This window comes from Trichomycterus rosablanca, chromosome 4, assembly GCF_030014385.1.
Source record: "Trichomycterus rosablanca isolate fTriRos1 chromosome 4, fTriRos1.hap1, whole genome shotgun sequence".
Classification (NCBI taxonomy): Eukaryota; Metazoa; Chordata; class Actinopteri; order Siluriformes; family Trichomycteridae; genus Trichomycterus; species Trichomycterus rosablanca.
In genome coordinates this window covers 4,568,426-4,584,871 of record NC_085991.1, presented here as the reverse complement: position 1 = coordinate 4,584,871, position 16,446 = coordinate 4,568,426, and the positions used below count along the sequence as shown (strand labels likewise).

At 42.6% G+C, this 16,446-nt stretch overlaps 1 protein-coding gene across 1 annotated transcript in view; it reads left to right on the top strand.

Moving 5' to 3' along the window:
• Positions 1–16,446, top strand: part of st6galnac3 (ST6 (alpha-N-acetyl-neuraminyl-2,3-beta-galactosyl-1,3)-N-acetylgalactosaminide alpha-2,6-sialyltransferase 3) — a 33,435-nt gene that overhangs the window by 2,456 nt on the left and 14,533 nt on the right. The window contains exons 2-3 of the mRNA XM_062992954.1: positions 6,904–7,083; positions 12,442–12,854. Coding sequence (XP_062849024.1) covers positions 6,904–7,083; positions 12,442–12,854 — 593 coding nt within the window. The remainder of the gene's footprint in view (positions 1–6,903; positions 7,084–12,441; positions 12,855–16,446) is intronic.

Below are 16,446 nucleotides of genomic sequence, written 5' to 3'. Positions count from 1 at the left end.
TGCTAGACACTAGGCTCATGGCTTTGCTCATCATATTCCTCAGACATAGCCAGTCATGTTTGTGTAGATGCCCGGCCACTGAGATTCAAACCCGCTCCTCCACCTGAGCACAGTCAGGAATAAACAAACTATTATATCAGGACAATATCTGTCATGGTTTGTGGGTGCATCTGTGCTCATGGCATGGGTGACTTGCATATGTGTGAAGGTACCATTTACTTGGAGGTGTACATTATGATTTTAGAGAGACGTACGCTTCCTCAAAGGCAGCATCTTTTGCCGGGAAGTCCAGTGTTATTTACATTTAAATTTTCAGCATTTAGCAGACGCTTTTATTCAAAGCGACTTACAGTATACAGCCAAAGAGTGTGTGTGCCAGGCTGGCCTGCCTGCGCTCTTTAACTGAATTGGCACAAATTCTCACTGACACATTTCCCAAAAGAGTGGAAGCCACAAAGACAAGAACAACCTCAAGATAATCGTTTGCCATATAGTAATACATGTATATACAGTGTATCACAAAAGTGAGTACACCCCTCACATTTCTGCAAATATTTCATTATATCTTTTTATGGGACAACACTATAGACATGAAACTTGGATATAACTTAGAGTAGTCAGTGTACAGCTTGTATAGCAGTGTAGATTTACTGTCTTCTGAAAATAACTCAACACACAGCCATTAATGTCTAAATAGCTGCAACATAAGTGAGTACACCCCACAGTGAATATGTCCAAATTGTGCCCAAATGTGTCGTTGTCCCTCCCTGGTGTCATGTGTCAAGGTCCCAGGTGTAAATGGGGAGCAGGGCTGTTAAATTTGGTGTTTTGGGTACAATTCTCTCATACTGGCCACTGGATATTCAACATGGCACCTCATGGCAAAGAACTCTCTGAGGATGTGAGAAATAGAATTGTTGCTCTCCACAAAGATGGCCTGGGCTATAAGAAGATTGCTAACACCCTGAAACTGAGCTACAGCATGGTGGCCAAGGTCATACAGCGGTTTTCCAGGACAGGTTCCACTCGGAACAGGCTTCGCCAGGGTCGACCAAAGAAGTTGAGTCCACGTGTTCGGCGTCATATCCAGAGGTTGGCTTTAAAAAATAGACACATGAGTGCTGCCAGCATTGCTGCAGAAGTTGAAGACGTGGGAGGTCAGCCTGTCAGTGCTCAGACCATACGCCGCACACTGCATCAACTCGGTCTGCATGGTCGTCATCCCAGAAGGAAGCTGACGCACAAGAAAGCCCGCAAACAGTTTGCTGAAGACAAGCAGTCCAAGAACATGGATTACTGGAACGCCCTGTGGTCTGACGAGACCAAGATAAACTTGTTTGGCTCAGATGGTGTCCAGCATGTGTGGCGGCGCCCTGGTGAGAAGTACCAAGACAACTGTATCTTCCCTACAGTCAAGCATGGTGGTGGTAGCATCATGGTCTTGGGCTGCATGAGTGTTGCTGGCACTGGGGAGCTGCAGTTCATTGAGGGAAACATGAATTCCAACATGTACTGTGACATTCTGAAACAGAGCATGATCCCCTCCCTTCGAAAACTGGGCCTCATGGCAGTTTTCCAACAGGATAACGACCCCAAACACAACCTCCAAGATGACAACTGCCTTGCTGAGGAAGCTGAAGGTAAAGGTGATGGACTAAACCCAATTGAGCACCTGTGGCGCATCCTCAAGTGGAAGGTGGAGGAGTTCAAGGTGTCTAACATCCACCAGCTCCGTGATGTCATCATGGAGGAGTGGAAGAGGATTCCAGTAGCAACCTGTGCAGCTCTGGTGAATTCCATGCCCAGGAGGGTTAAGGCAGTGCTGGATAATAATGGTGGTCACACAAAATATTGACACTTTGGGCACAATTTGGACATGTTCACTGTGGGGTGTATTCACTTATGTTGCCAGCCATTTAGACATTAATGGCTGTGTGTTGAGTTATTTTCAGAAGACAGTAAATCTACACTGCTATACAAGCTGTACACTGACTACTCTAAGTTATATCCAAGTTTCATGTCTATAGTGTTGTCCCATGAAAAGATATAATGAAATATTTGCAGAAATGTGAGGGGTGTACTCACTTTTGTGATACACTGTATATTGTGTATACACTGATCAGCCATAACATTAAAACCATTTAACAACATTAAAATTACATTCACTGTCCATTTTATCAGCTCCACTTTCTACATACTTACATACTACTACATAGCCTGCTTTCACCTTGTTCTTCAATAGTCAGGACCCCCACAGGACCACCACAGAGCAGGTATTATTTAGGTGGTGGATCATTCTCAGCACTGCAGTGACACTGACATGGTGGTGGTGTGTTAGTGTGTGTTGTGCTGATATGAGTGGATCAGACACAGCAGCACTGCTGGAGTTTGTAAATACCGTGTCCACTCACTGTCCACTCTATTAGACACTCCTACCTAGTTGGTTCACCTTGTATATGTAAAGTCAGAGACGATCGCTCATCTATTGCTGCTGTTTGAGTTGATCATCTTCTAGACTTTCATCAGTGGTCACAGGACGCTGCCCACGGGGCGGTGTTGGCTGGTTATTTTTGGTTGGTGGACTGTTCTCGGTCCAGCAGTGACAATGAGGTGTTTAGAAACTCCAGCAGCGCTGCTGTGTCTTATTCACTCATACCAGCACAACTCACACTAACACACCACCACCATGTCAGTGTTACTGCAGTGCTGAGAATGATCCACCACCCAAATAATACCTGCTCTGTAGTGGTCATGTGGGGGTCCTGAAGAACAGCATGAAAGGGGGCTAACAAAGCATGCAGAGAAACAGACGGACTACAGTCAGTAATTGTAGAACTACAAAGTGTTTCTATATGGTAAGTGGAGCTGATAAGATGGACAGTGCGTGTAGAAACAAGGAGGTGGTTTTAATGTTATGGCTGATCGGTGTATAATTTGCAAACATAAGCAGTGTCACTTATTCAGTAAATGTCAGCACCTTTTGAGAATGTATGAAGTCCTGGTAAATTTTGATATAAAATACCATGATTAGTACTTGATGAGGTTTCTCGTCCAGTCTTCGCCTCATTACCTTAAAGAGCTAATGAACACATCCTTGTAGAAATGAGCAGGAGGTGTAGTGAGATGGAGGTCGAATGCTCGGTAAACATCTCTGCCATTATTCAGAAATGGAGTTTAAACGGCTCAGTCGAGCACGAGTAGGACGCCACACTTTTGCATTGCTAATGTCATTTTTTTATGCTAAGTAGGTTCCTGTCTTCTCCCAAGAAGGAACTTTTCTGAAAGCTTGTCAGGGGTTTTAACCCTCTTCTGATGCTTAAACCTATTTGCAATTCAAACTTGGGAACACCTTTTGGCACCTTTCGTGGGCTAAGTCTTGCACTCAGTTTGTGCAGTGGTAAAATACACTAGCCAACCCGTGCTGGGATTGCGAGCGCTTATGTTTGAATCTCAGCTCTGCTATCAGTCGGCTGGGCGCCAACACAGACAAATAATAAACTGTGTGTCTATACAGGGAAACAGGGTTTCTTGACGTTGGTCAATCATGACCGTTGCTGACCGAGATACTTTGCTCCTGAGATACTGTGCTTTGTGAGACCCTATCTCTGGCAGGTGAAAAGAAGCGATCACAGGAAGTGCGTTACAGTCCTCCTCAATCGGGTGGTGGGTGGCTGAGCTTTGATCAGACACAAGTGGATTGGGTGAAAAAAGAGTAAAAATGGAAGAATTAATGAAAACAAATGCTACGGCTAATGCTAAGTTTATACAAACCAATGCTAACCACCAAGGGAAAGTAGAAAAAACCCTAACTATAACCCAACACTGCTATAAATTTGGAGAGTAACTAAATTTTAAGATATACTGTATATATACACCGATCAGCCATAACATTAAAACCACCTCCTTGTTTCTACACTCACTGTCCATTTTATCAGCTCCACTTACCATATAGAAGCACTTTGTAGTTCTACAATTACTGACTGTAGTCCATCTGTTTCTCTGCATGCTTTGTTAGCCCCCTTTCACCCTGTTCTTCAATGGTCAGGACCCCCACTGGACCCCCACAGAGCAGGTATTATTTAGGTGGTGGATCATTCTCAGCACTGCAGTGACACTGACATGGTGGTGGTGTGTTAGTGTGTGTTGTGCTGGTATGAGTGAATAAGACACAGCAGCGCTGCTGGAGTTTTTAAACACCTCATTGTCACTGATGGACTAAGAATAGTCCACCAACCAAAAAAATATCCAGCCAACAGCGCCCCGTGGGCAGCGTCCTGTGATCACTGATGAAAGTCTAGAAGATGACCAACTCAAACAGCAACAATAGATGAGCGATCGTCTCTGACTTTACATCTACAAGGTGGACCAACTAGATAGGAGTGTCTAATAGAGTGGACAGTGAGTGGACACGGTGTTTAAAAACTCCAGCAGCGCTGCTGTGTCTGATTCACTCATACCAGCACAACACACACTAACACACTACCACCATGTCAGTGTCACTGCAGTGCTGAGGATTATCCACCACCCAAATAATACCTGCTCTGTGGGGGTCCAGTGGGGGTCCTGACCATTGAAGAACAGGGTGAAAGCAGGCTAAAAAAGTATGTAGAGAAACAGATGGACTACAGTCAGTAATTATATCAGACCAAATTCGGTTCAAGGAAGGTCATTTCTGGTTCCATCCATAAAGACACGGTTTGGTGATGTAAAAGAAATCCACTGGACCTCAAACACATTCAACACCTTTGGGTTGAATTGGAACGTAGATTGTGAGCCAGACCTTCTCGTCTAACATGACCTCACAAACGCAGCCTTGACCGAAAGGTCAGGTTTAGTAATAGCCTGTCAGTACTCCGGCTAAAGACGTTGTCATGCTGGGGTTTTCTTTTTCTTTCTGTCATTTTTCACACTTTGAAAGGAGCTAATGGGTGAAATTGTGTGGAACGTAAGTCCCTGCCAACCATCGTTCTAACCGATAGCAGAATGAAACGTCGTCTAGCTGTAAAAAGCTCATTGACTCACTGCAGCCCGATCTGACACGCTGTTTTGCCATGATCTGTGGCTCTAGATTAAAATCGAAGCAGAAGGATTATTTTTCTGCCTTTCTTTCTTCTTCTCTGTGCCATGAGAACAGATGAACGTGTCGGCGAGGATGAGATGGATGTTCCTACCACATTTCTTATTTCCTTACCATTTCTCTTTAAAGAATTTGACCACCTTAGCATCAACATAAAATAAAAATACACAAATTTTCACATATAAAAAGCATTTTGTTGTTTTGTTGCTGGAGTAACAATGTTCTGTAAGCCAATATACATCATACTGCCCAAAATATTTAGTCACATCTTTTAATTTTAGGGTTCAGGTGCACAAAACAAGATCAGACGAGACATGCAAGGCATTAAAGGAACGCCAGCCGTCTGCACAGTGCCCTAAATTTAGCTCTAGGAGACATTTTTTAGATGAATGTAGGAGCTAGACACTGTACAAAATTCTTTTAACTTGCTACGAAATCTTAAAATTCAATCTGAAAAAGCTAAACGGAAGAGTGGAGACTGTAATAGCCTCAAAAAAGTGCCAGCTCTATATTAATGCCCATAGTTTTAGAATGGCATCTTCAGCAAGCCCCCGATCAGGTGACCATTTATTAGTATATTTTAGGAATATTAAGCACTGTTTGGAGTTAATGGCTCTCACTGGGGTTTACTTAAGTCCCACAGCATAAGAACTGGCTTTTTAACGCTTTCCAGGCTGATATATTTAAAAACTTTACATCAACCTTTCTTGCACCACGGACCGGTTTCATATAAGATATAATTTCATGGACCACTGGGGGCGGGAGGATTTAAAATAGAATAACTATAGAATAGAAAATCAGTGTGAATCCTGAGCCTTTATCACTGCAATGAGATGCTGCTCCCACCAGGTGTGATTGGGGACAATATCACCCAAAAGAGTATTGGAAATTTAATTGCTTTTGTAGCGATTTCTAATTATTTATTCTCTCTGTGTAGCTGGTAATAAATGACCCATTCCTTTATAAAGTATAAATGCAACTGAAAATGGCAGTAATGTAACACAAGGAAAAATGTTTTTGCACGAGCACTAAACAGCCATATTAATTGCATGTCATCAGGACTGGTGTGAAGTTTTGCTGGGAAGTGAAATATTTGATGTGGGAGATCTGATATGAATCTGACAACCATCATATGATTCCAGACAATGAAAAGCTCCCAGACATCAACAAGAAGAGCATGAATAGGCTTCAGAGCTCTCCTACATATTTTCTTTACAGGAAAGGCTTGAAGTCATTAAAAATGTAAAGGGAATCTTTAGCAGCCATCAAGCGGGCCAAAATCAGTGGCTTATGTTCCTAAAAAAGAGAAAATGCTTAAAACATCTCTTTTAAAAAGCCTTTATATACTTCTACAAATGAGCTATTTAGTATATTCTAATATACGAAAACAAATGGTCTAAATACCATATACTATAATAAGAGATTTCAGGTTTATTATAGGTGATTAAGTGTAGTTTGATGGGTAAAATGACTTTCATATCTACTAAAAAATTAAATCCACAACACAATAAAGAGTGCAAAAAGTCGAGGTGTCTGAATAGTTTCTAAATCCACTATAGATCCTTTTATCAGCTGTCAATCCTCTTAAAGCCTTTCATTTGCTGAACCTTTGTACCTCAGTTGCTTGCATTGCATTCAGTCACAATTGTAAGTCGCTTTGACTAAAAGCGCGTCTGCTAAAATGCCGTAAATGGAAAATGTAAACGTTATTGTGACGCCTGTTGCTTTCAGTACAGTTGCTGTAAAACCTGTAATTGTCAGCATTGTGACTGTCGTCTGCGTTTTAAGTAACGTAACCATGTTTCTGTCTGTCTGGTTTTCTGTAGAGAAAGTGGGTGATAACGAGTGGCCTAATCTTGGCAGTGTTTCTGTTTGTTCTGGTGGTTCTGAACTACCTGGAGAAGTTAGTGTGGGGACAAAATCTGGGTGATGGATGGACGTTCTCATGGCAAAACAGGGCGTCAGAAGGCCGCTCGAGTTCATATGTCAGCGTGCCCAATCAAGAGGTGAGAACTGCTCATGCTGAAAAATCTGCTGTATATAATGAGTGTTTTTTATTTCCAGTTGATCTATAAAACTGTGTAAATGATGTGGAATGAAAAAGTTGAGATTTTAAACATCTCACCACAAAAGAAAATAGTGACTTTTGAAGAGTATTAATACTCTTTGTAAGACTCTTTAAATTAGTGGTCACCAACCACCGGTCATTTATTACCGGGCTGCACAGTGAGAATAAATAATTAGAGATTGCCACAAGAGCAATGAAATTTCCAGTGCTCTTCGGGTATTATTGTCCCCAATCACCACTAGGTGGGAGCAGCGTCTCATTGCAGTGAAAAAGCTCAGGATTCACACTGATTTTCCATTCTACAGTACAGTTATTCTATTTTAAATTCCCCCGCCCCCTACCGGTCCGTGAAATTATATCTTAAATGAAACCGGTCCGTGGTCCAAAAAAGGTTGGTGACCACTGCTTTAAATGATGTCCTGAATCTTAAATCTTAAATCTTAAAAGCAGCTACGTAGCATCAACCCCTGTAAAATATGCTGGTGGTAACATCATGTTATGCTGATGGCTTATAGCAACAGGGGCTAAAAGACTCAGTATAAGAAGCGTACGGTACAAACAGTAATAATAAAAACAGTAACAATAATATCCAGTAGTAGGATTTTTTGAATTTGTGCCTTGTGTGTCTTATTACAATTCCTAAACTATTTGGTGGCCAAATCTTCCTAGTAATTACTTTCCCCCTCGCAATTTAACAAAGTGGCTGAAGGAAGGTTTTAGATTGGCAAACCCTCTGGTAGAAATTAGATGTTGCAAGCATCTTAGTCATCCAGACAGAGTGGGGGTAATATGGGGTTCCTTTCTCTGGGTAAATAAGATACAGGGGGACAGAGCAACAGATAGGCTACAGTCAGTAATTTTTCCCCCCAATCTTTCCCAATCTAGTCGTATTTAATGACCTGATTGCATTATGCTTCCTCTCTACTGATGTTGACCTCCACTCTGACTGAGGAGAGCCGTGACTAACACACGCTCCCTCAGACACGTGTGCAGTAGCGACTGCATCTTTTCACCGGCACCAGGCGAGTTCATATGGGGCTCAGCTTTTTTTGTGTTCGAAGAGTCACATCCTTATCAATGCATTATCCCTCGACTCAGCCAGCCAGCAGAGGTCATAATTGCATCAGTTATGAGGAATCTCCTCCGACAACCTACCTTGAACAATGACCCAAACATTGTTTATGTAGGCGCCCAGGCTGCAGGGTGGCAAAACTGAGATTCGAACCGACCAATTCAAGGTGTCAGCTCTAGTGTGCTAGTGTGTTTTACCGCTGCACTACCTGAGTGCCAAAGTCAGTAATTATACAGACAAAGTGATCCTGTACTGTGGGTGCAGTGAATGGACGTATCAGATAAAGTACTGAACAAAGTGATCGGCGAGTTTACATCAGGATTTTACATCCTGTACAGCCACTAGAGCTCAAGTGCAGTGACGTTACTGCTTTATCGCTGGGTGTTAGTAATCTCAATGGTTCAGGCCTTTTGCTATTAGGTCTGCAGCTCACAATAAAAATAGCACACTTAGTCGTTTTTATAGTCTGAATTATTCAGGAGAAAACAATAACAGCTCACCCTGCTGGTTCTGTGGGGAGCGCTGTCGAGGCGAATCCTCTCACACGAGCAAGGTCACTGGGGAGATCATCTGAGATGGATCTGTGATTCATGGCAGCAGGGGGAAACTGCCCATTAATGCCCTCTAACTGCGCTCCGGGGGCTTATCGCTGGAATTGCTATATATTTTTTCCCTCCCAGGATCAGACAGAGCAGTCTAGAACCTGTTTAAACTGCAGAATCTAAATCTGCTTTAAACTGACACACATTTACCCCTTTCTGTACCTATAAATACAAACTCAGCTCCACAAGCAGTATGTAAAATGCAAATAAAAACAGTAAGCAGTGATTTATAAACTTTATTGATTGTGTAAATTTATGGTAATTCAAATTTGTATCCATCCTGTACAGGATAATAGCATTTTTAATATTTTACTCTATATTTATACATGCTCTGAGTCAGATGCGGTTCACGTGAGGTGAGGCATCAAGAGACCAGGCCTAAATATATCATTTAGTGTCCAAACTCTGATCCGAAAGGTCAGGATAGCAATGGCACTATTTTTGCTCAAGTGTTAGCTCTCAAACTTATTAATGTATACACTTTAATATCTAGGAACAAGTGGTCCTTAGTGGTCCCAAAACTCAGACCCCGTTTACACCTGGCTTTATGATTCATGTAAGATTAATCGATTGAAAGTGGTCAGCAGAAGCACGCACTAGTCTGCATCTATGGAAAGGTTTAATTTGTGCACTCTACAGCAGTTGTCCCCAACCACCGTCCGTGGGTCATTTATTACCAGGCCGCACAGTAAGAATAAATAATTAGAGATGGCTACATCAGCAGTGAAAACAAAATTTTTTTTACGGGTGTTATTGTCTCCAATCACCCCTAGGTGGGAGCAGTGTCTCGTTGCAGCGAAAAAAGCTTATTTGTGAGTAGTACAGTTATTCTATTTTAAATCCCTCCGCCCCTGCCGGTCCGTGAAATTATATCTTATATGAAATCGGTCCATGGTGCAAAAAAGGTTGGGGACCGCTGCTCTACAGAGACGGAGATTAGCAGTGTCTGGGGAGGGAAAAGCCAGATGTGGATTCACATCCTTACTGGTTCAACAGTAACTTCTACTTACTGACTGGTCATGGCACTGGCACAAGAACCGGAAAACAGCGAACAAAAAAACAAAAAATTAAGACTTGATGTGAAACTAAGTGGTGTTTTTTATATTTTTGGGGACTTTATGAGCTTGTCGGTTAGTGGTTAACCAACTAAAGAAGCTCGGGTAGTGGTTAAAGAAAATTGGCGAAAATTTGCATCCCTCGTCAGGAGTCAATATACTTTTGTCTGTATAATGTATATTCATGTGAACAGTCAGGCATGTGTGCATCGTTTACTTGTAGAAGAGGTGGCACCAGTATGCATTGTAGGATGATCCACCATGTAATATAATGGTAATGTCCTGGGACTAGATACGACAGGGCTTCAGGTGGTTCTAATGTTTTGGCTTATCATTGTATGCTTTAGGGTTGTGTGGAAGCCGGTGGCACTAGAAACATTGCAAGTACATGAATGAATGAATGAATGAACGCTAAATATCAGCCAGTCAGTCAAGAAACTAAAGCTAAAAAGAGGCCAAAACATACCCTAAAATCCACTGACGTACTTAAGGAAATGCAAGCAAAAGCTTTTAAAATACCACTCACAGTCCCCTGACTTATAAATCATACAATAATCTGTGACTGGATCAGTCAATAAAATAAATAAACCTGTGTTCATTTTCATTCCAGGACTCTTTAATACCTGTTTTGTTCGATCAATTCAGGTAGATTTCTCGGCGTCAGATCAAATGCGAGCAGCAGAGCCCCTGAAATGATGTAGCCGATGTAGTTGCTGGCAGCGGCGGGTCAATCGATATGAGCAGTGACTTGTGAAGAACCTGCTGGGATTCACTGTGTGTTAATGCAGAGACACTTCAAAGCTCGGCCGTCTCCACTGTCTCGCTCCGCTATCTGAGAGCATACAAATGATATTAGCTTCGTCTGCTGTCCTGAAAAGAAGCGTAGAGTTTCATGCCAAACATTCTTCGTCCACCTAAAGAGTCCATCTTGTCTTGTGGGACCAGTCACGATCCCTAACAAGATTCCATCTGGCAGATAAGGCTAGCTGAGTGCAGACTATTTTTGTGGAGAAAAATATCAGTTTTTTCTTTACATTTATTTCTACAGTATTAAGAAAAACAAAGTATGATTCAATTCTGTATACACGGCACTGTGGAGCGGGCTAGTTTGTCTCTGCTATCTTGTGACAGCTAAACAAAGCAGTGCAAGGGAGTCTGGGCATTAGTGTATTGTAGGTCCTGTACAAAACAGTGCAGAATCTCTAAAACTACCACAAACCATCATTTTTGGCTAAACATTAATTTAGTGACAATAATAGATACAAATATACAAATATTCTAGTGTGTGCTAGTATCTCTTCAGTCTCTGGAGAAGTTTAGTCAATAACTGTAGCAAAGCATGTGTTTCATCAAAACAACCTTAATCTTCATGGTTCTGGAACAGGTTCTCCAACAAGCTCATGATCCACATACTCTTCGCCTCAAAGTGTATAAGAAATATAATTGACGTAGGATCCAATTGTTCTATGGACTTTTTTTTATTTGTAATATTTCATTTATACATTTCTCCCCTTTTTCTCCCTTCTAGCGCGTCCAACTGCCCGATTGCGTCATGCTTCCTCTCCACCAATGCTGATCCCCGCTCTGATTGAGGAGAACGAAGCTAACCCACGCCCCCTCTGACACGTGGGCAGCAGCTGTATGCATCTTATCACCTACACTTTGACGAGTGCAGTGCAGCTCAGCACTGTGTATGGAGAGACACATCCTGAGAGCACTCTTTTCCCGTCTCTGTGCAGGCGCCATCAATCAGCCAGCAGAGGTCATAATTGCATTAGTTATGAGAGAGAGACCCCATCCAGCTTATCCCACCCATAGCTGAACAACAGGCCAATCGTTGTTCATGTGGCCGCTCAGCCCAGCCGGCAAGCAGAGCTGAGATTCGATACGATGTATTCAAGATCCCAGCTCTGGTTCCAGCGTGTGTTTTTATTGTTGCGCCACCTGAGCGGCCGTTCTATGGACTTTTAAGAGGTTTTTAAACAACTCTGTGCCACTGAAGTTCACTTGGCACCAAACGGCTCTCAGTGTCACTTTTTCAGTTCCAAGTTTCATAAACAAGCCCTAATTTACAGACAGGACCTTTCCAGTAGCATCATCTCTCTTTTTCATTTGCCTAAACAGCGAGAGCTTCAAAAGGGAGACCTGAACGATGGCTGGCGTCAGCTCAGTTGGCAGAGTGTTTTGCTGGCAGTGGTAGTTCTTTGCCCTCATACGTCTGGGAATTAGCCTCGCTGTCTGCTTTGACAAGTGCACTTTTAGAGATTTTTTTTCCTCGGGTGGAGCTTAGCAGACTGATTAATCAAAGTTCACGTCGAAACCCTTGAATAAAGTACAAGCAGCTATGAGTTTCTATAAATTTCTGTGAATTTCTTTGGCTCCTGCGGGACTCTACGTAGTGCCAGCTTTAGAATTATTGGCACCTTTGGTAAACATGAGTAAGAAAAGGTTATAAGAAATGTTTATGTTTAATAATTTTAATCTGATACTGAGAAATCTAATCCTAAAACTAATTCATCTGTAGAAGAAAGTATAAACCCTCTGTTTCTCTCTTTTTGTCTCTGTAGCCCCTGAAGTTGCACTGTGATGTATGCAGCGTGGTCTCCAGTTCGGGGCAGGTGTTGGGTCGCAGAGCGGGCGCTGAGATCGAGCAGGCCGGGTGCGTGTGGCGGATGAACAACGCGCCCACACGCGGTTTCGAGCGTGACGTCGGTCGCCGAACCGACCTGCGCGTGGTCTCTCACACCAGTGTACCACTCCTGCTGCACCGGCCGAAGTACTTCTTCGGGCCGGCGGCTAACGGCACCGTGTACGTGGTGTGGGGGCCACGGCGCAATATGCGGGAGGACGGTACGGGCCAGGTCTACAACATGCTTCGCCGAGCTGTGGACGACTACCCTAACGCTCGCATTTATGTCACCACAGAGGAGCGCATGAACCACTGCGACGCCCTGTTCAAGAAAGAGACCGGCAGAGACAGGTAAGAGAGTCTGATTCTTTAAAACACCCATAAATCCTTTCATCCACCTATAAATACACTCAGTTACCATTCACCATCTATCCATTCTGCTATTCATCCATCCGTTCATTCTTTAAGTCTTTAATAACCCCACTTTTGCACATGCTGGAACAAAAAATGTCCTTCCTTAAACTGTTTGCCACAAGGTTGGAAGTATAAAATGTATCTTATATGATTTAGAATTAAAGTCACACTAACCTGTCGGGTTTTTTCAACCCCTGGGTCACGTCCCACCCAAAAGGCCAAAACTAATGGGTTGCAGAGAAAAATGCTAATAATTAAATAACAAATTTTAACAGGCATAAACACGAAATTAACTTGTCCACGTACGCCCCCATGTGGAGGCTTTGTGCTACATCTTGTAAACCACAGTGGGACCAGATTGCCACCTTTTTCATTATTTTTAATCATTAAGTACATTTTGTTTTGTGTTTTGTTTTGATGCATTGCTGGTGTTGCCTGGGTCACGGTAAAAATCATGGACAAAATGTGGGTTGCTGCACTACACTGACTGAGATTTCTCCAGGTTCCTGAATCTTTCCTCAATATTAAGTACAGTGGTGATACATGGTGATTATTTAAATTATTTTGTTTAGACCCATCCATAAAGAAATGAGTGCCTCAGATTTGAGTGTTGTTATTGGTACTGCCACTTACTGGATGTTTTCATCTAGACCCCATTCTGTGTAAACTCAAGACAGTTGAATTCTGGCTTACTCTAACTAGCCTACCTACTGGCATCCACAAGCATGCTCAAAGTCATTCATATCATGTTGTGATGATGTTTGATGTTTGTGCTGCTGTCACATGACTTGCTGATTGGATAGTATGAAGAATCAGGAGCTCAAGTGTTTTCATGGAGGTGCATACATATCAGTGTGCAGTGCACCCTCTGTTGGATAAACCCCAGCAATGCAGGTCGTCATCGCAACCACAAACAAATCTTTCTTTCTTTCTTTTTTTACCAGCCTACTGCAGCGTCCTCGTTTGGGTCTCATACCAGACATTTCTTTCTCATTTCTCAGTCTGAGACGGCTTTGTAGTGTTCAATGCTTGAAATATTGTGAAGTGAAGCTCAATGAAGTGAAGCTCAAGGTTACCTGAGCACTGAAGTCATGTGAGCTGTATGCTGATGTGCATGAGAGGGGCGTGGGTATCAGCCCAAAATCAAATGTACCAAATATTAATTCTACTGGGAAGTAGAATTATAATCCTATACATAATAATAATAATATGCAAACGCGTTATATAAACAATGATACAATTCGGTGATAAAGTATTTGCCCCCTGTTGTAGTTGTTTCCAACTTCTTATTGCAGTTCCCTTGCTGCATGCACCACTCCCACAGTGACCGAAACATGGACATTTCTCTTTCAACTTTTGTCTTTCTTTCTGTTGGTGGTCACTCAGTAAACCAGGGTGCTTGGTTTTGTGCTATTGTGACGGGTCAGTGCAGCAATGATTTTGTTTTGTTGTCCCCAGATGTGAGGGATCTTCAAAAAGTTTCTGCACTTTTATATTTTGGTTATAAGTGGTGAGGGTGAGAGGAGCAGTAATCGGTCGTGTCTGAGAGACTGAGAGAGCTTATAGTCCAGATTTAGCGCCATCTGATTTCCACCTTGGACTCAAAGAAGCTTTAAGGGGAAGAGGATTTTCATGTGATGATGATGTGAAAGCAGCGGTGCATCATTGGCTACGAGCTCAACCAAACACTTTTTTTGCTGGTGGCATTAAAAAGTTGGTACGACGCTGCTGGGAAAAATGCACCGGAAGGTGACTGTGTAGAATGGCAAAAGGCTACATGCCTTAGATTAATTTTCACCTCTATCATGACCCTAAAGGTTAAATGAACTTTCAGTCCTTTTTTTATAATTAAGGTACTGCAGCGGTGCTCAACCCTGGGGTCAGGACTGAGATGCTGATGGGGTTGCAGGACATTTTTACCGAACCATTAATATGGAGTTTTAAGTGTAGTTATAAGTAGTTAGCGTAGTTATAAGCCTGTAAAATTGGGTTGCCAACCAAAAAAGGTTGAAAACTGCTGACTTGCTGTATGTCAACACATTAAAAAAGAGATTCTTGGTGACCAGGTGGCGCAGCGGGATATTCCGCTAGCACACCAGCGCCAAGATTTTGAACTTCTCGGCGTTGCCACCGGTCGGACGGGCACCATCTAGTGGGCTTAATTGGCAGTGCCTGCAGCAGACATGTCTCTGCTAGGGCGGGATGACCGGACTTCAAACGCTGTGTACCCTGATTAGCAGATAGAGAGGTGCCTGTGCAGAGTGCATAGGGGAAAATGGGTTCCGCTAAGGGCTGCACGCGGGTCGGAGGAGGCGTGAGCAGCAATATACTCACCTCGACTGCAATCAGGGATCCTCCAGCAGCAGAAGACAAATTGACAGTGGTAAAATTGGGAGAAAATGGGAGAAAATGCATAAATAAAATATAAAAAATAGAGATTCTTTAAACGGAGCGATGTCTTCATGTATGAAAGAAAGCAAGCAGACGGCAGCATGTAGTCGTCTGGACTGATGGTGTGTGTGTGTGTGAGCAAAGTGTGTGTAATGTTGGTGATAAATCAGTTTAAATAAGGCAACATGGTGTGTCGGGAACAGTTGGTGGTGAAAATTCTCCTTTAGATCATCATTTTAGGAGCAAATGTGCTTTAAATCACTGCCAGGAACATTTTAGTGATTATGTGATGATTTGTATTTATGCAGACATTGCTAACAAATGATGTTATAGCCGCATCCCATGTGCTACACACATAGTGCACCGATTAGTTGTACTCTTTGGTGCAAGAGGGTGCGATTTGGACTTTGAATGCTCTCATGATTTTAAGCTCCACCTTAAAAAAACTACATTTATACAATTTCCCGACCCCAGTGACTCTTTGCTTCTTCCCACTCATAAGTTAAAACCACCTAATAGATTCTTCATCAATCTTGTCAGAGTAAAGGTCTGACCCCAGAACAGTAGGGCGGGGTTTGCATTAGCAACAAAAAGTGCAAACACAGAAGAAACTGGAGCAGAAGGATTGATTTTAGAGATTTGGAGAGATTACTCTTGTGCTTCAGATTGTTGCCCTTAAACCTCAGATCACGTCTTGATGTCCAGGCATTTTTCTTCACTCTTTAGAGAAAACTTTCTACAGGATTTTGCAGCATGTTTGTGCCAGTTCATGAGGCACTGATCACTGGCACCGGATCAGAAGGCAGTAAACATTTCAGTTCATCCTAAAAGTGTTTAGTGGAGTTGAGATCCTCCACAGCAAACTCATCAAACCAAGTCTTTATGGATCTCACTTTGTGCACAGACACACAGCCATACTGTAACAGGTAACAGACTTTCCTGTACTGCTGACAGAAAGTTGAAAGCTCTAAAAAGTCTGTAGTAATTAAGATTGGTGTCCACATACCTTGTCCATATAGCATGCATTAGATTGTAAGCATATGTATTAGTGGTATAAACAGTGGTCGAATGCTATGATGGCAAATGGTTAGGGTAAGGGTTGGGTTAGGGGTAGAATTAGGGTTAGGGTTGGGTCAGG